This window comes from Elaeis guineensis, chromosome 5 (genome assembly GCF_000442705.2).
Source record: "Elaeis guineensis isolate ETL-2024a chromosome 5, EG11, whole genome shotgun sequence".
NCBI lineage: Eukaryota > Viridiplantae > Streptophyta > Magnoliopsida > Arecales > Arecaceae > Elaeis > Elaeis guineensis.
In genome coordinates, this window is record NC_025997.2 from 42,999,599 (window position 1) to 43,022,707 (window position 23,109).

At 36.1% G+C, this 23,109-nt stretch overlaps 1 protein-coding gene across 3 annotated transcripts in view; it reads left to right on the plus strand.

Annotated features, from left to right (window-relative positions):
- The first annotated feature begins 771 nt into the window (after positions 1–771).
- Positions 772–23,109, plus strand: part of LOC105034387 (protein CHROMATIN REMODELING 5) — a 56,953-nt gene continuing 34,615 nt past the window's right edge. The window contains exons 1-13 of one of the 3 annotated variants that reach the window (XM_073257919.1): positions 772–1,163; positions 1,938–2,624; positions 2,756–2,823; positions 7,592–8,026; positions 8,986–9,219; positions 9,374–9,457; positions 11,507–11,566; positions 11,672–11,775; positions 14,206–14,257; positions 18,422–18,485; positions 20,126–20,219; positions 20,335–20,422; positions 20,511–20,645. In XM_073257919.1, the coding sequence (XP_073114020.1) occupies positions 1,982–2,624; positions 2,756–2,823; positions 7,592–8,026; positions 8,986–9,219; positions 9,374–9,457; positions 11,507–11,566; positions 11,672–11,775; positions 14,206–14,257; positions 18,422–18,485; positions 20,126–20,219; positions 20,335–20,422; positions 20,511–20,645 (2,061 nt within the window). In that variant the 5' untranslated portion in view covers positions 772–1,163; positions 1,938–1,981. The remainder of the gene's footprint in view (positions 1,164–1,937; positions 2,625–2,755; positions 2,824–7,591; positions 8,027–8,985; positions 9,220–9,373; positions 9,458–11,506; positions 11,567–11,671; positions 11,776–14,205; positions 14,258–18,421; positions 18,486–20,125; positions 20,220–20,334; positions 20,423–20,510; positions 20,646–23,109) is intronic. The other 2 variants (XM_010909529.4, XM_019846986.3) reach the window with 2 other exon arrangements.

Here is a 23,109-nt window from a genome sequence, read left to right on the forward strand (position 1 = left end):
AGGTCATAGTTGTGGCCATGGATGCGATCGAGATCGCAGTAATTATCGCAATCATGGTGGCCCTGCTCCCCCTCCCTCCAACAATGGATGTGTGTGCTCACACACACACACACACATATATATATATATATATATATATATATATATATATATATATATATATATATATATATATATATATATACAGTCTTATATTTATCATTTTTAGTTCTATTTTTTTATCTATTTTATTATTTTAGTTTATATTATATTTTAAAATATTTGGAAAAAAAAAGGGAGATTTTTTTTTAAGTAAGAAGGAAGAGAGAAAGTTACACTGCTATTTACCATTGGAAGACAAACCACAGCCCAATTCCTTCGATCATCCTGCCGCCCTGTAAGCGGCACATCCCTACCTATCGTACTCCTGCGGAATACCACACGCGAGGCACGAGTTCCAGCCAATCGCTAGCCACTCCATCTCGCCCCTCGCCAGGTAGCCAGACCACAGTATTCCTAAAAGGGTCCTACGGACCAACGGGCGTTCCAAACCCCAAGCCCAGGGCAGGGCGTTCCTTGAAGTCCAGAGAAATCCCCGCTCAAGAGCGTAACGACCTCTAAGGAGCACATCTTCACTTGAATATTCCCCTACGTGGCACGCTTTTATTGGACCCTTCCACGCCACTCGAACTAGGAAATTAGAGTGCCCCAATACGAGTCCTAGAGAGAGAAATAAGAGAGAGAATGAGAGATATAGAGAGCCCTCTCTATAAACACGTATCTCCCTGGAAGGAAAAAAAAAAACCCTCCGCCTGTAATCTCACCCTTTCTTTTCCCCTTATTTGACAGCCCCTCCTCTCTCTTCCCCTCTCCCTCGGGGAGGCGTCGACCCGCGAATCCGAAACCCCCCTCTCCCGCCGCCCGAAATCGGCCGATAAATCGCCGAAACCTGCTACCGATTACCCCCTTCCTTGCCCTCTCCTCTGCCGATTCGCCCTCAGAAGAAAAAAAAAAAAATTTGGGAAAAAGAATTAAAAATTTTAAAAAAAATCGAATATTTTCTCTCCCCTGTCCCCTTCCCACTCTCCACCACCGCCTCTTCCCTGGCGCACGCTGGCGAACCTGCACGCCGCCGCCTCCTATTTAGACCGCCCCTTCCCCTCTCTTCTCATCGATTCTCCGAGGTACGTCTCTTCTCCACCGAATCTGCTCTTGTTTCCGTCCTCAGCGTTTCCCGCTCACACGGTTTCGTTGCGGGCGCGAGCCCTTTCGTTCCGATTCCGGGTTTTCTTTCAATCTGCCCTCCGTTTCTATGCTTTTGATGAGAGTTTTGGCAATCGGTTTGATCTTTTCCAGGGTGTTTGTTGTCTGATCCGCCTGGCTTTTAGTTGGCTTCGATCGTTTCCGGGGTCGATCGGGGTGGAATCCCATGGGCTGATCTTTCTGGGGCTTTTTTCTGATTGGATTCGGTTTGACTTTAGATTCTCTGTTTCCAATTTGGTAGAGTGTTCGCTGCTGCTTGTTTGTTTGATAATAGTTATTTATTTTTTCTTCTTTTTTGGCTGAGAGTTTTTGTTCTTTGATCGCGTTGTTTAGATTGTCGTTCTAATGTGTTAGATTTGGGTTCCTTTTTCTATAAATGGATTGTTTTGAATGCAAAGATTGCTGATTGTGGATATGGATATGCATGTGGCTTCGTTTTAATCGCATGCGGTTTTTAAAATTTATGAGCTTTTGTTTCTGGAATTGGAGTTTAGGGTTTATGGGTGCAATATGGATTTGGAAATTAATTTTCATGGGCTGCAGGGCATAACTTTTATGGAATTGAGTTGGAGTGTAAGTTTTTACTTCCCATCTTAGCAACTTAACAGCTTTTAGATCAAAGATGGCTGTTGGTTTACTGATTACAGTGCAGGAATTAAGATAGAATGGAATTAAAAGAGCCCTTTTTATTGCAGTAAGAGTGTGAGGTGGACGTTGGACACTTCTATGTAACATTGCAATGGCTTTCTTTAGGAGCTATGGGAACAAGATGGAATCTGGGCATGACTTGAATGTGAAGGCATGGGACAGTGGAACTGAGGATGCATATGCCTCTGCAGGCAATAGAGATGGGGATGTGAGTATTAGTGATAAGGACATTGATATAAAGGCAGAAGACACTTACCAGAGCGAAGAGGAGCTACTTGATACTGTTAGACAGCAGAGTGATACGTCTGGTTGGAATGCCACTTCTAAACCTGGAAGAAGAACAACTCCTGGTCAATGGGGCTCGAATTTCTGGAAGGACTGCCAACCAATGTGGGAGTCTAAAGATGCAGAGTATGATGGTAATAAAGGTGAGGAAGAATCTGATGTTAAATCTTTTGAAGAATCAGATGGACAGGGAGATGATGGAAGGCCTCATAGAGGGCAGGTTGATGTACCTGCAGATGAGATGCTGTCTGATGATTATTATGAGCAGGATGGCGAGGAGCAGAGTGACTCATTGCATTACAAAGGACCAAGCCATCCTAGCAACTCTGATTCAAGATTGCCACTGAAGCCAGCTTCCAGTAACAAGAGCAAGTCAAAGCGTACAAAGTCTGCAAAGTATGATGAATACGATGATGATGAGGACTATGAGGAAGAAGATGAAGAAGAAGGTGAATTATTTTGTCTTTTTTCTTAAAATGCATTTTTAAGAAGCAGTTTGGAGTCCTTTGAGAAAATTGCAAGCTACACACTTTATTTTTTTATTAAGTATTAATGTAGCCTCCTGTTTGTTTGCTTTCAGAAGATGATCCAGATGATGTTGATTTTGAGCCAGATTTTAGCGAAATAGGAAGGGGCACAAAGGACAAGGTTGCTCTTTGATCTTCTTATACTTTACCATTATTAGAATTTTCTTAACTCTCTCTCTCTCTCTCTCTCTCTCTCTCTCTCTCTCTCTCCAGTTGTAGCATTTAGACATAACCTTCTTTAGGGAAGTGTTCAGATGCGGTTAGTTTGTTCTATGGCTTTAAAGGACTACTAGGCCATTACCTAGTTTTGGTCCCAGCAGTCTAGGATCCTGGAAGGGTGGACTGGGGACAGATCTAACCTTTATCCTTTTTTTTTTGCACGAAGTGGCTGCCCTAGGATCCGCGCCATTGTACTTGTCAGCTCAAGCCCTTTACCATGGCACCAATCAATGACCCTTACTTCAAAGGAATATTGTTGATGTAAATTAGGATGGTGTAAATCTAGGATTTAGTTCTCTCTTGGGCCTTTGGCTACACTGGACTCTTCTCCCTTTTGTTTGCATCTTGGCAGCTTAGATGACAACCTTTGTTATATTTTTATATATCTTTATATTTGTTACTTGACACCCATATGTTTATTCTGCCTCTCTATGCCCATTGTGATTTACATAACTTTTCTATCATCCAGCAACATCCTTCAATGCACAATAAAAATGTTTTTTTTTTTAACACTATTTCAAAGGGTCATAACACTTGTGCAAGTTGAGAGGATATTACTGAATTATATGTTTTTGATCCTGCACCAGCGTATTGGTGTATTTTCTCAACTCTTGTCTCGTTCTAGCTGCCAGCCATGACTTTCCATTATCACCTCGAACACAATTTTAAGTTGTTTTATATGAACAGTTATAAAAATAGCATTAAATTGCAATTTTAAGGTTCATGTCACCCTATTATTATTCATTGGCATGTTGATGGTCACAAGGTCCTCTCCTGAGTTACGTTTGCTGTTACATGTAGGTTTTCTAGATGTTGATGAATATATCAAAGACAAAAAAATTAAGAGTGAAATATTCAGTGGTTATATTTTCGATACCCATATGAGTTTTCAAACTGAAAGTGCAAGGGTTTTCTACATTCGTGTTGCCAATCTGTATGAGTCCTCGTGTATTAAAATGCTTAATCCCAGTAATTTTAGCAACCAATCTGCCAATAATTATATGTTTTTTGGTCATTTAAGATTAGATGGCACTCTTGTCCTTCAATTTTTGTTTTCTAACCAAAATTTAGTTCCACAGATCTGCCTTTTGAGTGTCCATACAATCAGAAATCATGTGGCAGAGACCAGGGGGGGAGGTGTGCATGTTTGATTGCGCGCATGTTCATGCATGGACACCTGTGTTTGAGGGCAATGTCAGGGAGTGCATAATTGATATGAGATAAATAGGTACAGGGAAAGCAAGGTTTATGCTTATTACTTATATTTTATCCCTTTTGGATCAAGTCAGGTCAAGGTGGGCTGCATTGGACCAATTAAGAGCTGACCCATGTTAGACTTGAATATTGCTCTGGTTGGGAATAAAATGGCATGAGCCTGACTTAACTGAATTTTAAAGCTGAAGCCATCTAACATTCTGAAAAATCTGATTGGAGTGAGGGTAACTGGGTTGCATTGTGGGCTCTACTTATTTGGAGGTCCACATGCCATTCCTTTTTTTTTTTCCAATTCTATTTTTGTAAGGGTTCTAAGTAAGACAAACTTCTAATTTTTGTTAAATATTTTAGTACCTTATTTTATAATTGGGATGGCAAGAATAAGTAAGTGTGTCAAGATGTGCAACGAGTTGAATTAGTCATCTCCTATATGATGACATTATTTTTTCTGAGCTTTTTGTTAATAAAAACTTGCTAATTTTGAGTTCCTTTTTTTCTCTCAACTCGAGTAATTTTTGAGTATAAATATACTTAATTAAGAGTTTGAGGTAGTTATTTTGGGATCTCATTTCCACAACTTTGAAAGTTCCCTCGGAAGCAAGTTAGATTGAATACTTACAGTTTGCCATAGGAGGAAAAGTTAAACTTGCTATCTGTTTGACGTTTGTGTTCAAAGCACTTGCTTTGGTGACGCATATGCTTAAAAAAATACCAAATGATTTGTTGTGCTCAAGAAGTTGGGATGCTGATGAGAAAATTCATCTTCTGGGGTGGGGAAAGGCTTGAATGGAAAGAAAAGTTGGGGGAATTTGGACAGATGGATTTTTTAAGGCAGGAATATAACTTGCTTGGCCAAAAGAACTGTACATTTGGAAATGAGGAAAAGGGTTGTTAAGAAGTTGATTACTGGAATATCTATTAAAGGGAGAAGGGGCCGAGAAATATGATAGGCAGCTTGATTGCTTCATAAGGGAAAATTTTAGAATGGGAATGGTGGGATAACTATTAAGACATTTGGCATGGGAAGAGTGTCTAGGTCTCCTAGCTTGACAATATTCCCCTAGTCAATATACTTTCATTTGGGAATATCAAAGTGAGATGGTTGGGAAGTATGGGTCAATTATTCTGGAATGACATATCAAGGATGTGGAAATTCTGAAGCCAGCCACCTTCTGCCCTTAGTGAATAGGATTCTCTAAATTCTACAGGGTGCAATGGTGCAATCATTTTCATTATTATTTTTGTTATTGTTGGTTTTTATTATTATTACGGACTTCTAAGTAAAAAATTCTTTGAGTTTGAAGAACGAGGGGTGAATTTTGTTAGCTTTAGATCAGAAATAGACTACTATTTTTGTAGTAGATACTTTTTTTTCCTTTCTGTAATTTATAGTCGTGTTATGAAGAAGCAAAGGTTGACAACACATGGGATGTGTTTGATGTTGCTTCTGCTTGAGAAAAAGAGAAGGAGAAGCTAGGTTTTCTAGCTTCTTTTAATAGTGCTTTTTTAACGTTTTTTGACACTTTTTAGAGGATGCTATCAAACTTTTTTTTTTCTGGGAGTGCTTTTTTGCTTTAAAAGTACCAGACATGCCTGTGCACTTTGTGCTAGGAGGCTGAAAGCCTTGCACATCTACCCCCCATTATGACTTCCGTAGATCATCTCTGTTGGTCGATTCTTTAAGGTTTAGGTAGGAGCCAAAAGGCATTGGCCTGAGGTGTGGAATCTTGGCTGTTTGATTGGATTCTGCTGAAGAATCAATATGTATACATCAAGAATAGGATTAGTTGTGCCATATGCACTCTAGTGGAAATTATGGGGTCAAAGGAATGGGAGTATCTCCTAGATGAAAATCACGTATGTTGAAGGAGTATGGAGAAAATCAACTTTCTGTCTAATATTAAAACCCTAAAGAGGTGAATTATTTGTTATGATAGTGACATATATGTTGCTATTGTCTGAAGTTTTGTTCGGAAGATATTGAAACTAAAGGTTTTGATTTTAGCTTAAATCTAATCTAATATTAAGGGTAAATTTCTGAGCTTCACCCAAAACTAACTTATGGGGCCAAATTTAATTTCTATATAGGTTTTTATTCTAATGACTTGCATTTCTTCATTCTTCAAATATTTGGAAGCACTTTGTCTAGACTCAACTTGAATTTCGTAAGTATTCATAATATTGAAGTTTTAAACCCACTCAACACTATGTTGTTCCAAACTTAGACATTTATAATATTGTAAGTTACAAGCAGGTAATTAGTGCTCACAAATTTTATCTTTTTGCATCTTTTATTTTTCCAGAAAACTAACTTTTACTTAATGGGAAACCACCAAAAGAATACATCAAAAGGTCCAAACAATAAATATATTCTTAAATTATGAAATTTATGGTTCTTGACTTTTTTATTTTGATCTGTTATTTTATTTGTTCACTTTGATCAACATTTTAAAATCTTTTTTTTTTTTACAAACTGAAACTTCCAAACTAGAACAGAGCTGTCAGAACTGTTTAAACTGCCGAAAGTAGAATTTATTTGGTCTGGCTGAAATTAGTTTTTGAAATTATCTAGGTATTTTTTTAATAATGTTGTTTTTTCTTCTTGCATGTTGCTGAATCCTTTCATCACAATTTTGTGGTTGATGAAATGGTCTGGTATCTAACATTGCTGCACCTCCTACCTCCCTCTTCTCTGTATTTGTTTTCCTTCTCCAATTTTGTGCCGATATTTTTACTAAATTTGAATAAGCAAGTCAGTTTTTGTATGGTAATATGGTTTATAGAGAAATGTTATTTGAAGAGGGGTATGAATAATCAACTTTCTCTTTTTTATTTTAACTTTGCTTTTCATTTTATATCTATTGTTTACTGTTTGATTGTCTTGTAACTATATGTATCATTGCTTGGTTAATGTGCTAGTTTAAATAAAATGTTTGTCTTTTCTAGTAATGGGTTTAGTGCATTGTTTTTATCTCAGGCAGTTATGATCTCACTCATGTTAGAGGACTTGAGGGATGATTATTTTTTCTTGCTTGTAATATTATGTTTAGGATGAGCCTCTGATTGGAATGGAGACCCTGCTTAGGTTGTTGTCTTAAGTCTTAACCTTCAAAATAAGTAGGCTGTCTTATTGTAGTTAGAGCAGATTCATTGATTTAAGAGGATCAATGCTCATGTCAATTATGTGCATGTAATTACATTTATTGTTTGCTGGACAATGAGAAACTGCAACATATATCTGATAGTTTATTAAAATATTGCATGCTGCATCTTGCTGAGGATATTTTTGTTTCCATGTGAAGTTAAGAAAATCTTCCACTACATTTTTTTACATCTTCATTGCTGTAAATAATCTTCATTCTTTTGGTCATATATTGATCAGGTAGCCATGTTGGAAGCTAAATTAAATATATTTTTTTGTTTTAGATTTGTACTTATCTCTTACTTGATAACAGGCAAAATTATCAGAGAGCGATGATTTTGATGACGACAACGATGATGATGATGATGAGGACCTTGATCTTTCTGATGAAGATGATTTTATTGAAAGCCCACGACGAAAGGTGCGCCGTAAAGCTGGATGCAATATGAAGTCCAAAGAAATGAAATCTTCTGTACACAGTCGACGAAAAAGAGGGAAGACTTTCTCGGATGATGAATATTCATCAGGAAAAGATTCAGAAGATGATACTGATGAAGACTTTGACCATAAAACAAGGAGATCATCACAATTACTTAAAAAAGTTGGAGGTCGATCAACCGTGTCCGCAAATGTGAATTCTCATATTCGCGAGCTTCGCACATCTGGTAGGTCAGTGAAAAAAATTTCGTATGCTGAAAGTGAGGAAAGTGAAGGTGATGATGAGGAAAGATCAAATAAGATCCAAAAGGTGTGGATCCTTATCTGAAAACTTTATTTCTTCATAGCTGGATCAAAATCCGTATATTTCCTTGGTGGTTCTTTTACTTGGTCCATTCAAGTTCCTACCTTGGTTTTCTGGAAGGTTAGATGAAATGTATTTTGCGAGCAACTTGCAAAGATTTCAGTAAGGTTCTTGGAGATAATGATATCACAAGCTGGGTTATTGGTTTCAACCTGTCTCAGTGGCATGTTTTTAACTTGTAAAGGCCATGCTGAGGGTTTGATAGCACCCCTTCAGCCATCAAGATGCTAGAAGCTGGTTTACTTGTTGAAAATTCCTTTTTTTTTTTTTTAAAGAAGCACATGCTTGGAAATAATCAGGTTATTTGTCCACTCGATAATCTGTTTTGGTAGATAGAAGCCTCATAAGGTGGTTTATTTTTTGGATACATTTTGGTTTGGTACAATTTAATTTGATCAATATAGAGCTAGTATCTTATAAACTCATTGTTTTATTGAACCCAAGGTCTGCCATCTTGTTTCCAAGTATCATGCCAGCATGTTACCAGTCTAGTACGGTGAGGTCGGTACAGTATGCACTCCATACCGAGACATCTCCCGATCCCTTTTCCCCACTTTTTATCATTGGTACCTATCCGAACTTGGGTGTTATAGGTTGGTATGTGTATAGTATGCACCTTGCACCTTGGTATGGAGTGGTACTGCTCGGTTCAGACCAGTATGGAGACTGGCACGGGTGTGTTTGGACTGCTCTGGGGCTTGTATTGAGCCAAACTCCATCTTGTCCCATTCCATCCTGGTTTTAGTCGATGCACCCTGAATTGGGGTTTTCGAGATGAGATGGCAATCATTGATTGAACCCAATATTCCTTTACAAGTGACTTCCTAATCTGAATTATGTGGTAGGCCATGCATGTTGTTAATCATGTTACACCTTTGAAATTTTCATTTGCCTTTTCTGTCTAGGTTTTGCAGGAGGATGCTGAAGAAGATGATGGAGATTCAATTGAAAAGGTACTCTGGCACCAGCCAAAAGGCAGGGCTGAAGAAGCTATGAGGAACAACCAATCAACTCTCCCTCTTGTGCTCAGCACAATGTCAGACTCCAAACCTGATTGGGATGAAGTGGAATTTTATATAAAATGGAAAGGACAATCATATTTACACTGCCAATGGAAACCAGTCTCCGATCTTCAAAATGTGAGCCTTCATATCACATTCGGGGTCATATTAGTGATTATTTTAAGTAACTGTGCAAATAGTTCCTTTTTTCTCTTACATTTTCAGTGTTAACCATATCAGCATCTTGCTTTCTGAGGCTTATATCTTTTTAACTCTACATTGTGAATGGCAGCTTACTGGATTTAAAAAGGTTCTGAACTACATGAAAAAAGTGTCTGAAGAAAGAAAATACAAAAAGGCCTTGTCACGTGAGGAGGTAATACTACCTGGCTGTATCCTTCCTTTTTATTTAATGACTGACATGAGTCGGGCTAATATGTTGCCTTTTGGTTTGATGCATAAATTTTGAAAGTGAGATATCTTTCAACCGTAGGTTGATCAATTGATTTGGAAAAAAAATGCTGCATGTCAAATTGCCTGTGATATTGGAACTAGTGAAGTTGCACAATATTTCTAGAGGAACTATACCGACCTTATCTGATGGCACTCGAGTACTAATAGGTCTGTTTGCTTTAATCACCTCTAATTGGCCAAAATAAAATAAAATAATAAATAAAATGGCAATGTCCTTGTTAAGAGTTGACGCTATAATGGCCATCTGGCCTGGGATCGCCTTAGTTTTCTGAGAGTTGTTTCATGTTGCATGGCTGCTTGTCTGGTGAGATATTGAAATTGGATATTGTTTGACATGTTAAAGCGAGATGATGATTTTTATGGAACTTAATTTTTTTTTTATAAATTATATGAAACAAATTCAACAAATTGGTTGATAAGGAAGGGTATGCTTATGTTCCATTTGGGTCAACATGATTGTAAGCAAGGTTTTACGTCTCGGTGGGACAGGGGGCATCTCGGCTATCCCATCTTGTTCCTCTGAGAAAATGGGATTGGGATGGGGTCGGGACTCCGAAATCCATCCATGTAGGGAAAGAAGAAGAAGGAGGAAAGAAAGAATGGAAGATGGAAAAATAAGAAAAGTGAAGGGAAAGAAGAAGAAGAAAAACGAAAGAAAGAAAGGAAGGGAGAAGAAAAAGAAAGGAAGGAAAGAAGGATGAAAGGAAAGAGAAGGAAGAAGAAAAAGGAAAAAAAGAAAGGGATGATGAAAAGAAAGGAAAAAAAGGAAAGAAAGGAAGGTAGAAAAAAGAAAAAAAAGAAGGAAAAGAAAAAAAATGAAAGAAAGGAGAAAATAAGGGGAGAGAGATGGAGGATATCTATCGGGATGCATGATCGGGACGGCTGTTGGGACGGGACAGAACGGGACAGGATAGCGGGGCATCTCGTTCCATGGAGTTACTGGGATACCTCCATGCCACGGGATTTAAAATCTTGATTGTAAGTATTTTTGACACAAAGGTTTAGGCTTTAGAGTCTATTAAAATTATGCTGGATGAACATCCTTCATCGGAGGCATAGCTTTCTTGGGAATATAATTGATCCATCTACACTAGAGACTTAGTTATGTTCTGTATAGGAAAATATCTTCAAATTCTCCGCATGGAATAGAGTGCAACTGTGAAGATTTTCTATAAACTGCTTGGAAATCTTGATGGAACGTCAGAATTCAAAACATGAACATTGGAAAAGAGAACAATGGGGACAAATTGGCTGACTAAAATATAGTTTTTCCAACATAATGACGTCTCTGTCTGTTAAAGAACATGATGCAACAAATTGAGAAACTGTAGATTCAAATACTTTATGGTTCTTGGAGTTCAACCTATAAAAGGACTTGTTTTGGCATGAGCAATTAGCTTTTTACTAAATTTCTGTTGGTGGATACATTTATGTGCATGATAGAGTGACAAAGTATATGGAAGATTGCTTCAGTAGATTTAAGAAAATTTCATGAAAGCATTCTTGTGGAATGAGTAGGAAATATGTTTTGACTTATTTGCAAGAGAATGAGAATTTGAATGCTTATAATAAGTGTCTATTTTATGTCAAATTTTAGTTTAGCCCTTTCATTTTCATTCCTGAAAATTCAGATATTCCGGTACTTTGTGTGCTAAAAGTAATGATATTACCTTGGTGAGACTATACACCATGTTACTCTTTCTTTTAGTGGTTTTTCACAGCATTGTTCTGCCGGATGGTATTCCTTGTTTTCCTTTTTATTTTTTTTTATTGTTTTATTTTCATTATGCATCTTGTAAGGAAAACATGTATCTTATTTGACACGCAGGTCTCAAGATTCCGCCCCTCAAATAATTAGTTTTCTCTGATATTGAAAATGTTGCTTTCTTATATGATCCTTTTTTTTTTTACAAATTGCCAATTTAAAATAAATTTGGATTTCCTGTAACAGGCTGAGGTTCACGATGTAAGCAAGGAAATGGAGTTAGACCTACTTAAACAGTACAGCCAGGTTTTATTTTATCTGATTTGCATCATTGATTTATAATTTATTTATTTCTCATCTATGTTCTCCTTTGTCAGTGCTTTAACTGGTCTTCATATGTACCATAATCAGGTAGAAAGGATATTTGCAGATAGAATCAGTAGAGTTGATGGTGACGAGGTGGTGCCTGAGTATTTAGTCAAGTGGCAAGGGCTTTCTTATGCTGAAGCAACCTGGTATATTTTGTGCCAAATTTCACTGTAGTTAGTCTGTTAAGTATTGTCATGAAAAACTTAAGATTGATTCACAATGTTTTAAGCCAAATTCATCATTTGTCATGTTAATGCTATTTTGCTACTTCTGTCTGGTAGTATTCATCAATCTTTTCAGCTGTGTTACTTGTATTAGTCTGCTCACTCGCATGACATCGCAGCATGTAAGATAGGTAGCACATCTGGTGGTTCATGTGAGGTGCATAAATTATCCTCATAAATTATGCCAAATGGAGGCATATAATTTAGATCTTGATAAGTCCTACAAGCATACAGGAGGAAATAAGTATTTCTCATCTATTTATATTCATTTTTTCATGATGAGTTGTCTGGACTGAAGTAGACATTAACGATTGATATTTTTTGTGCTCATTTGATGTATGGGATGCATGATAAATATCAAATTTCAATGAACACCCGCATCTTTTACTTCTCTTATTGTCAAATTATATGGTTATGTTTTTGTGCCTCTTGGAAGAAATCAATGTGGCTTATGCCAATTGCCAAACTACTTATGGTTTAAGCCTTGTCTTGTTAAGACTTTAGACACCTTTGCCTTTTTAAACATTAAATATGATATTTATTGGGGTGTTGTGATTTAGAAGCCTAGTGAGTTGAATGACAAAGTAGCGGGAGAATAATCGCCTTGTGGGATAGATTATTGCATGAAGTGAACTGGCATGGAATAAGATACATGTTATCCTATAAGATATCAATTGGTTAGCTTGGTTGAGATCTTAAGGGATTACAGGAGATTGTAATGCACTCCAAAATCCTTGTTGGCAAGGATTTAGGTACTGGCAAGTTAGTTCACTACCATTGATACCTACAGTTCTGTTCAAAAACCTCCCTTAACTGGATGGGACATCCTGCTCACCTGGTTGAGACAAGTCGAGCCTGGTTGGTGCTAAGGCTAGTTCAGCTGGTACCAACGTGCGACTAACCGGTTGCCTGGTTTTCATAAAAAAAATAGTAGAGTTGTGGGAATGGGGACCATGTTCTCTTTTCTCATTTCTTTAGTCATGGATGTGGGGTGTTTGGGCATAAACAACAAAAGAGGGAGAGGGAGGGAAGGGGGGAGCAAGAAAGAGAAGAAAAATATTTAGAAGATGGACGAGCAAAAAATCCTGCTACAATATGAAGATGCAAGACTGTTCGAAGAATTAGGATGGTACATTCTCGATAGCATACGATTTTAGGAAAATATTAGTATGGAGCTCGATATTGGCATTTTAAACCTTGCTTGGTTGGTTATTTAATGTTAATAACATAAAATATTTGAGTATGTTAGTCATGGTTTGCTGTATTGCCCCGTACTGGGATATGGGGCATACTGTATTGTACTGATACCTTATTGATATTGATGTATCATACTAAACCACGTATCGATATTGTAATAGGATGTGGTACAGGTATGGGATCTGGTACCGAGACAGCAAATGCTATTATTAGTAAAAGGTTGGGTGGTTATAATCATGAAAGGTTATTCTATTGACGATTTAGTCGATGTAATTAATTAGGTAAACTTATAATGTATTTTGTGAATATGCTTGTGGGCAAGGTTTGCCATATCGGCTGATACCGTACCGTACTGACACTGAACCGATATGCAGTCTCATAACGTACCGATACTCGATACGTCTTGCCATTTCTTACTGTACTGTACTCCATATCAACACTCTAATAGGATGGTATTGGTACGGGGTCTGGTATCGAAACTGCGAACTTTGCTTGTGGGTGTTTTTTAAACGCATACATTGGGTTTGTTGAGTTTATAGTTCATTGTACGGACCCATTTTGCCTTGTATGGGGCATACTATACCATATCAGTATGGTGTAACTATCAGGTTCAGTATAGTGCAGGGGTTGAATTATTCTATGTTGGGTTGAACTAACTAAGTCTAGTTGGTTTCATGTTGTACTAATGTTCGCTGTCTCGATATTGAACCCCATATTGGTACTATCTTTTTATAGTGTCAGTATGCGATACGGACTAGTATGATGGTGTCGGTATGATATGGTATAGTATGTTCCGTATTGGATGATATGGAGTGGTATGGCAAACATTGGTACCAACCAACCCATATAACCTGGTTTCAGGCAATATATTGGGATGTGAGAAAAGGCTCCTCCATTGTTGTGTCAGTACGGGAGTTGTATCATATTGGACATATTGTAGCATATGGTAAGGTAGGTACCAGTATAATAATCGGTACCAGTACCATGTGAGTCATAAGCTATAGAAGGCAGGGATAAATTTTTGTCTAGGAATATTATTATCTTACATGCTAGCCTGTTCTTTAGTTTTATTAGTAATACTTTATTCCAGTTCATGCCATCCTTCATCATTGTATTTTGCTGATAATCAATTGATGTTGCTGTATTTTGTTGCAGGGAAAAGGACACTGATATTGCATTTGCTCAAGATGCAATAGATGAATACAAGGTAATACAATTCTTTATTGTGGACTTTGTGTTACACGTAGTTTTCTCTCTTTATTTCTTTTTTTCTGTTGATTAAAAGATACAAACTTTGATGCATCTCCTGGGTAGAGCATATTTATGTCTTGATATTGAGAAGCATGATTGTTAGCATTTTATTGTATAAATATATTATAGTTAAATGGGAAATTGTAGAACTATGATGTGTTCCTGCAAAATGTTTGTGTCTATTATATGGTTTCTTTTAGATATTTTAGTAGGTCTAGACATCCTTCCAAAGCTATTGCATGGATATTTCATGTATATGCATGGCATGGATATATTCTCTGGTTGTTTATTCATTACAAGTTATGACACTTGGGCTTCATATCTTGTAATGGTAGCTGAGGTGCTGAGGTGCCTTTTCTCAGAGTTTGTGTTAAAAAAAATTATCACCGTTTTTAAGAAGTACAATCTTGATGGATGTAAAAATCATTTCCTTCCCTGTTTTATGTTTACTTCTTATTTTTGTTTATAGAATCCAGTCCTTTCTCGGTCATGTTTGCTATCTAACAATTAAGATCCCATAAAATTTCCTTTTGCTCTTCTTCTGTATTGTATGTTTGAGTTTTTCAAATTTTCAGTTGTTATGGACTCCAATTCAATTTTTTTTCTTATGTTTTTATTTCTTGATATTTTTTTAGTCTTTCCAAGTTTTATACTTCTATAATTTTTCTTATGCCATGATGTCCCGGCTATTTTCTTACATAAATTATTTTCAGGTTTGATCTTTTCTACTTAATTCATGGATCAAGTTCCTAGAAGTCGTCATTTTATATACTTCCTACGTATATATAGAATTTCTTGATAAACAATTAATTTTGATATGCCTTTAGAGGAGCCTCTTCTTGCAGTTTATTCTAACTTGTCAGTCATGGGTATCGTGTTTCTCATTAACTACTTGAAGGACAAGACAGAGATGGACATTTTGAATTGCATGGGTATATATGCAAAAATCCCTTTGTAGGCCATTGTTTTTTTTCCTAATGTTTCCTGAATGTTATTTGAACTTGGTTAAAACTATTGGGAGTTGTTAATTTGTATATATTCTATGTTAACTTGATGTACTCTATTGCCATCCATGCTTTGTGCTTTACCTAGTTGTATCTGCATTCCTAAAGTTCATGTGGATATTTATGCGTTAGGTAATGTTGTTTATGCGGTAGACTTTTATTTTATTTTTTCTGGGATAAATATTTGTTTAAGATCAGATAAACAAAATTGAAATTCATGAAAGATGAGTAGATTTTTTTTTTAATATTAAACAGTTGCTGGAACAGTTGCTGATGGAACATGAATTTCTGAAGAATAATTTGTATATGGAAATGATGTGATGCTTTGGTAATGAAGGGTTAAAAGTACCTCTATGGATCATAAGGTTAACGATATCCTTCGAGGGCTTGTACACTCTTTTTCTAGTATATATGTGCTTTCTGTAAATTGTCTCTGTCCAGACTATTTGTGGAGACATAACATAAAATAGAATGCATCCTGTGAAAGGGGATGGTGACCGCAGTCAGCTTATTTTATCAATTCAAGCAAAGATGGATGGTGACCAATATGGACATAACTTGGGACTCTGTTGAGCCATATATGGATAGGGCTGGAAATAGTCCAGACTTTGGTTCAGCCACCCTTTGCATGAGCACAACCTGGAGTAATTTGTTTGGGCCCTCAGCCAAACGTTAGCCTGACCATTTTTAGGAAGGTCATGCCTGAGCTTAGATTGAGCCCAAGTTCAATCCCCAAACTTAGCCATCACTTCTTTTCCTTCACCATCGCTTTTATCCTCTTAAACCTTAGCTCTAACAATTGTTGGTGACCTTTTCTTTTGGTTAATGTTTACCCTGACCTTTCAAGCTCAAAAATCAAAATTTCTTGGAGGCCACATTGCTTCACTTGAATTGGGAGCTGGGAATGGGTTTCTTTTTCTCATCCAGTCCATTCCCATGTTTTGTAAGTTTTTTGGACATAGGAATGCTGGCTCCCATAGAAATTGAATTCATGTAATCTGAGAGAAGCTATATCATATTTAATATTAAAAAGATTTTCTTACATATCATATTTATTATTAATTATATATTAAAATATTTAAAACGTATTTGTGTATTAATTAGGTGATATATTATTCTATTCTATACTATGTATTGTATTAATATTATTATTAATGTATTATTAATACTGTAATATTTATTTTTATTAATGATATCATCATATCATAATATATTATATTATATATATTAGATTGTTATTATTTATTGTAATAATAATTACAATAATTATATTATGACTATTACACCTTTACAATATATGTTTTGATTATGATAATGTTTATCATTCTATTCATATTGATGATATTATAATTTTATTTTATATGATATTATATTGATTTTATGCATTAAATAATGTTTACATTGTATTACTAATATTAGATTATTTTCATGGCATTTCTTAAGATATTATTAATATTAATGTTTTTAAGATAATGATATTAATAATGATATATGATATTATATGTTCTTATAATAATGCTTTGTTATTTTTATAATAAATAATCTTAATTAGTGTAAGGATGAATATATTATTATAAATCATATTACATTATTTATAGTTGTATTACTTCTGTTCCAAGCCCAAACAATTGGGAAAAGGCTGGATGCTTATGGTGTCTTTGCATTGTTTTTATGAGCATTATGGTATTACTACTATTAGTATTTATATTAATAATATGAACTAATATAATATTACAATAGAAGATCAATAGTTTATATTGTTATAATTTTGTAGTATTATAATTTTTATAAGAATATTATGTGTTACATTATATTATTTATACATGATAAAGTGTTCATAATCTTTATCATTATTTTATATAATCATGTAATTTAATTGCAGTATTACTAATATTAGTAATATGCATATCATAAACATAACTTTAGTAAGGTAATATTAAAATATTAGTACAATATTAATATATTAAAATATACTAAATTGTGCAAGGTTTGCCGTCTTGGTTTCGGATCTTGTATCAGTGCCAACCTGCTATAATGTCGGTACGGGGCCAGTTCGGTGTACTAACTCTGTAACGCATACTGGTATTCAACCGGTAGGGTAAGGTATACCTTGTAATTGTACCATTTGGTTCGGTATGGTATGACAAATCTTTTTGTCCTATAAGATGTGCATCATTCTCTCAAGATTACCTATACTTGTCATAACGCAGGATTCAAAGTCAGTCATTATCCAATGATTCCCAAGAATGAAATTCTTAGAAATTGACAAGCAATTCCTCAATTTTCTATTCCCTGACAACCAAATATGGCCTTAGGAATATGGGAGATGAAGTGTTGGAGCCAATGGAGGTATCAGTGAAGATGTTAGGACATGGATGATAAGGGCATAGTCGGGCCATTGATATGCTGCCTCATTCTCATGGGGAGGTATCTTTGCATAACTACCACCTAGGACAGGCAATTAGTCCACAGCCGAGGACACAAGATAGCTGCCAGGATTACCACTAAAGGTGGTAGCTATGATAGAACAAATCATGAGGGTTGTCTAGGGCATGAAAGGGAAGGTAGCAAGTATGGAAGGAGAATAGGGCTGGAGGCCAGGCATAGGAGGTAGTGGTAGGGGGAGGATAATAGAGATCAAAGGTGGTAGGGAATATGGTGGTGGAAATGGTTTGTGGAGAGAAGAATTGGTTAATGTTGAATCCATTCAGTGGATTGCCAAGATTACCAAATAAACCTGTATATCTAATATGTCTAATATTTTTTCATTATATATGAATAAAACTATTCATATTATTTGGGGCTTCTGGCCAGAGACTTGGGCTGGGCTAGAGGTTTCCGAAACCCAGCTGGAAATCCATCTAGACCATGTGTTTTAGGCTCTGGCCTGACCTGAATGTATAAAAATTTGGCCCGACACCACAGTCGTGTAGGCTGCTGGGCCCAGGTTTGCGGTCTTATAGTTAGATAATATGATTTCTTCTTCTGATCTAACGTATCAGCATGATGATTAGAGGTTTTATGATAGAGAAATGCCACTTTAGCATTCAGTCTTTGCGCATTGTGAACTGTAATTGTTGTGCATATGTGACTTCTAATATATTATATCTTAACAGGCTCGTGAGGCTGCCATGGCTGTGCAAGGAAAGATGGTTGACTTCCAGAGGAAGAAAAGCAAAGGTCTTGTGTTCTTATGTTCTTTATGTTTTGTTCTTAGTCCTCAATATAAGCTGAATGTGGAATATAACTGTTTGTGTTTTTCTTTGATTATATTGCTACTGAAACCACTGTCAAGATCTTAAAATTGGAACATAATAATGTATGGTTGCTAGTTTGTGTATAATTTTTAACCTTTTTTGTTTAACAATTATGAAATTTTGCATCTTTCCTTTAGTAGTGATCATTTATATCATCTTGTCCGATAAATTAGAAAATAATGGGTCATGATCATCATCAGAATGGGCTGCATTTGTTGAGAAGGCCTGCTGTCTTCAAAATGGCTTTTGTGCTAGATTTTAGTAGATGTCTTGGAACTTCATAAAAGAGGATCCTTAGTTATTTTACCGACAGGATCATCTTCTTTAGTATCTCTTTGTGCCTTTACATATTTGCTTCCAGCAAACATGCTGTGCATATTATTTGTTCTACTCATGGCTTCAAAAATGGCTGAAATGCGAAGGTGCGACCAGCACTGTTCCTTTTTGGCATGATACTGGCATTGGTATGGGTGCCAGGATGATGAAATAGTGGTACTGTTACGTAACGGCTGTACCAGTCTATGCTGGTGCATACCGATGATATCATACAATCCATACCGGTTCTCATAGGAAAATGGTACAGGATTTTGTGCCAGTATTTGAGATCTTGGTTCCATTTTGTATGTCTGTCATTGTTCATTGACAAATTCTAAAATTTGCACTTTTAAATTCCTTGGCAATCTGGTTTTATTGGCTAAGCTTGTGGTATGTTTTGTGAATTTTTAACTGTTCAAATAATCTGGTCCCCGCAACAAATGTGCTTTCATATTAAGGTATGTTTTGCATGTCTTGCTAAGAGCATATTTCCACATAATATTTTCTCTTGCTTGCTCAATCATACTCGAGATTATTTATTGCTTCCATTTTTTTTGTAGAATTGTTTGTTTGATGAGTTTACTTTTCCACAACTCTGTGATTTCTATACTGAAGTCCTTTTCAGTCTCAAACTGACATGGTTGAATTTATAAACATCATCATTTAAGGGATATATTCATGCATGTTGTTAGTTAATGAATTTATAACTAGTAAAGGTTTAGATATGATTCTTTCTGTTGACTTATTGCCAACAGAAAATTGTGAGTCTCTCTATTAGTATTTTGTATGCTTCTATTCTGAAATCTGTGTTTCTAATGCGAGTAATGCATCAAATTGTCGTTACACACTAAATAAACTTTTGGTATTTTATACAACTGTTTTCTCATATCAGTAGACTTCATGTCTAGGTTCTTCCTTGTCATTACAAGTATCTTGTCAAGCAAAAAAGAAAAAGGCTTAATGCATTGCCCTTCAGTCATGAATCTGCATTGCATTAAAGAAATTCCTGTTTAGAAAACTCCTATCTAATTCCTGATCATTTAAAGTTTATTGTAATTATTCTTTCCATCTGTTACCATGTCCTCTTTTTCCTTGTCTATGATGAAGTTATTTGATGTACATCTCGTGGGTTTCCTGTAGCTTCTTTTGGCAAGCTTTTTTGCAATTTCTCAACTTCTACCTCATTTTACAAATAACTGTATAAAGTTGTAACTTTGATTTATTTATTTATTTATTTTTTGTCTTCAGCTAGTTTGCGAAAGCTTGATGAGCAACCTGAATGGCTGAAAGGAGGTAAACTTCGTGATTATCAACTGGAGGGCTTGAATTTTCTCGTTAACAGGTATGCTATCACTTCTTTCTGTTAGAATATTCTATTGCAGACCAGTCACTTCCAATGTTCTACCAGTAGTTAGCCTCCTCCTAGAATGCTTAGACATGGCTATATTCTAGCACAGCTGGAGAAATGATACAAATGTCATCTTAGCTGATGAAATGGGTCTTGGTAAAACTGTTCAGTCAGTTTCGATGTTAGGCTTTCTTCAGGTATGTTATTTGTTATCTTACAAATATGTTGTCTTCTGTAATCCCACTTTTTGTTTTCTTTGATGTAGTCTGCCTGTTCTTGTTGCAGAATACTCAGCAAATTCATGGTCCTTTTCTTGTTGTTGTACCACTCTCGACGTTGTCAAACTGGGCGAGAGAATTCAGAAAGTGGCTTCCTGAAATGAATATAGTGGTGTATGTTGGAAATCGTGCTAGCAGAGAGGCAAGTCCTGTTTGTATATTGCATTTTTTAAGGTCCATGTACGGTAGAAAGGGAAAATCATGGAAGAGTAGATATCTCATAGCTAATAGTTGAATTTTATTAAAATAGTAGTAAATTCAAGTGAAATGTTTCTGCTTGAACTTGTTCATTCCTTTGAAAATTGATCATTAGTTTGTCACTTTATGCAGCAGGATATATATTAGTCTATAACATAAGTTATGAATTCATCAATTCCTTTATTTTTAATTTGCTTTGATGAACAACTTTTTCATGGTCAACATTAAAATGGTGGCTTGCACTAAATGTTAATTGGTGGATGCGTGTATATGTTATCCATTGGTTACTTTTGGATGGTGAAAGCAAGATTACATTCAAAGAGATGTCTGAGGGTAAAACATTAGGATCAGATAGAATACTGACTAAAGTATCACAAATACAGGAGAAACCATATTGTTTTACGCTAACAATCTACTCTTGGAATTATCCAAAATTTGAGAAAATGTCAAAAGATTGGGAGATTTATTTTGACATTAATTGATGTTGATTATAGTGATTTACATGCTGTGCCAAATATCTGGGAGTTATGCATTAGATAATATATCATAGGTTTTTTTTTTTTTTTTTGAGGAAGGGGGGTGTTGAACGAAGACTAGACAAACAATGATATTTGAGAACTAATTTGTAATATATCCATGAAAGTCAACCATCAATGTCTAAAGGATGACAAGCACATAAGGCAATTGTGTATTGGCCACTATATTCCTAGCTGTTGTTGGTTCAATTAATAGTTGTCCTTGATCTATTATTTGTGTACAATTTGCATGGCAACATAAGGGTGAGTGCTAATTTGAATTTTGGAGAAGTTTTGGAGGATCTAGGTCTCGGATATCAAGTTAATTTAAAATATAATCAATGTGCTCTATGCTTATGTCTGTGGTGCTATGTTACCTAATACAACTTGATAAGATAAAGATATTGTATGGTTATAGGGTGCAACTAACCTTATGGTTTTGAATGTTAGATTGCTATATGAGTCGTTTTGTATAATGATTTGAGGTCGATTAATGGCAAAAGGCATGAAGTATATAACTGGAGAGGAGGTATCATGAATAACTTTTGTAGGTTTCATTGGCATGCATGATTGAGGATGTTCTATGCTGAAGGAATTTGGAGGAGGAAATACCTGAAACACATATGTAGAAGCCAAGAAAAAAGACTTGGAAAAGCTTTCAATAACACCATATGTAGCCTAAAGCTTTGCAATGCCAGTTTTTGGTACCCATATTGGTACCATGTCGGTGTAGTGTCGGTATCCATCAGTTCACATACCAACACATGGTGTACTCCCCATGGTATTATTTCAGTATCGGAATGGTACAATATGCCAAGCACGAGTCAGTATGCATCGGTATGGTGAATCTTGGATAACCTTGATAGAAAAGGCTAGGATGAGGGTGTGTGGACACCTCATGGTTGTGTCAAAGCTTGACGATTATGGCTATAGGGTATGAAGAACTGAGGAACTAAGGTGCTTCTTGTATGAGGCATGTTGGTTAGCGGCTGGTGAGGCATGTGCCATATCATGCCATGTGCTGAAATGTAAGTCATAGTGCACCCAAGCTCCTTTGCTGGTAATGACTTTGCAGCGCATATCTTGACCAGCAGAAACCACTGTGTTGACATTGAAACTTTATGAAGAACAAGGGTGGAATATAGATGCATTGCAAGCGTAAGGCTTACAAAGGATCAGGTGAGGCCTAAAGAAAGATGGTTAAGAGTATGTGAAGGACAAAGCAAAGCCAATGATTGCTAAGGATTTGCTTCTTTAGGCACAAATGTGTTTATAGTGTTTGAAGCCAATCCAATGGAATAAGGATGCTCACTTATGGTCAGTTAGTCATTTGCCTTCAGTGGATTTCTTTTTTCTAGCCTAGGATTGAAGTACCACACGTTGTGCATGTGATGACCATTGGTTAGCAGTTGGCACAATACGTATGATTTTATGTTGAGCTGATCACTTGGTTAACCATTTTGCAGAGCAGATGGCGAACAAAATGGGTCCGTGGTAGCCATATCGGTCCATGTTGGGCTGTACTGGCACATCTATTTTATGTTGTCCACCTAGGGATGCAAATGGGCTGGTTCAAGGTCAACTCAACCCGACCTATGGATAAATTAGACTGGGCTTGAACCTTGACTGATCCAATTTTAACAAGAGATATGCAGCCCCAAGCGCGGTTTGGTCAGGAAAGGTTAAATTGCATTGTAGCCCAGCCCAACCCCGCCCCACCCAAGCTGGCTCTATGAGATTAAGGTTTCATTTTTTGTTATACCAAAAGAGGTTTACTTTCTTGGCCAACTTGTTTTTAGCTTAACACAGATGATTGTCTCTTACAAGAATTATTTGACTTTTGATCTAATTCAAATTCAAACAAATACTATATATAACAAATAGTTATGTGGT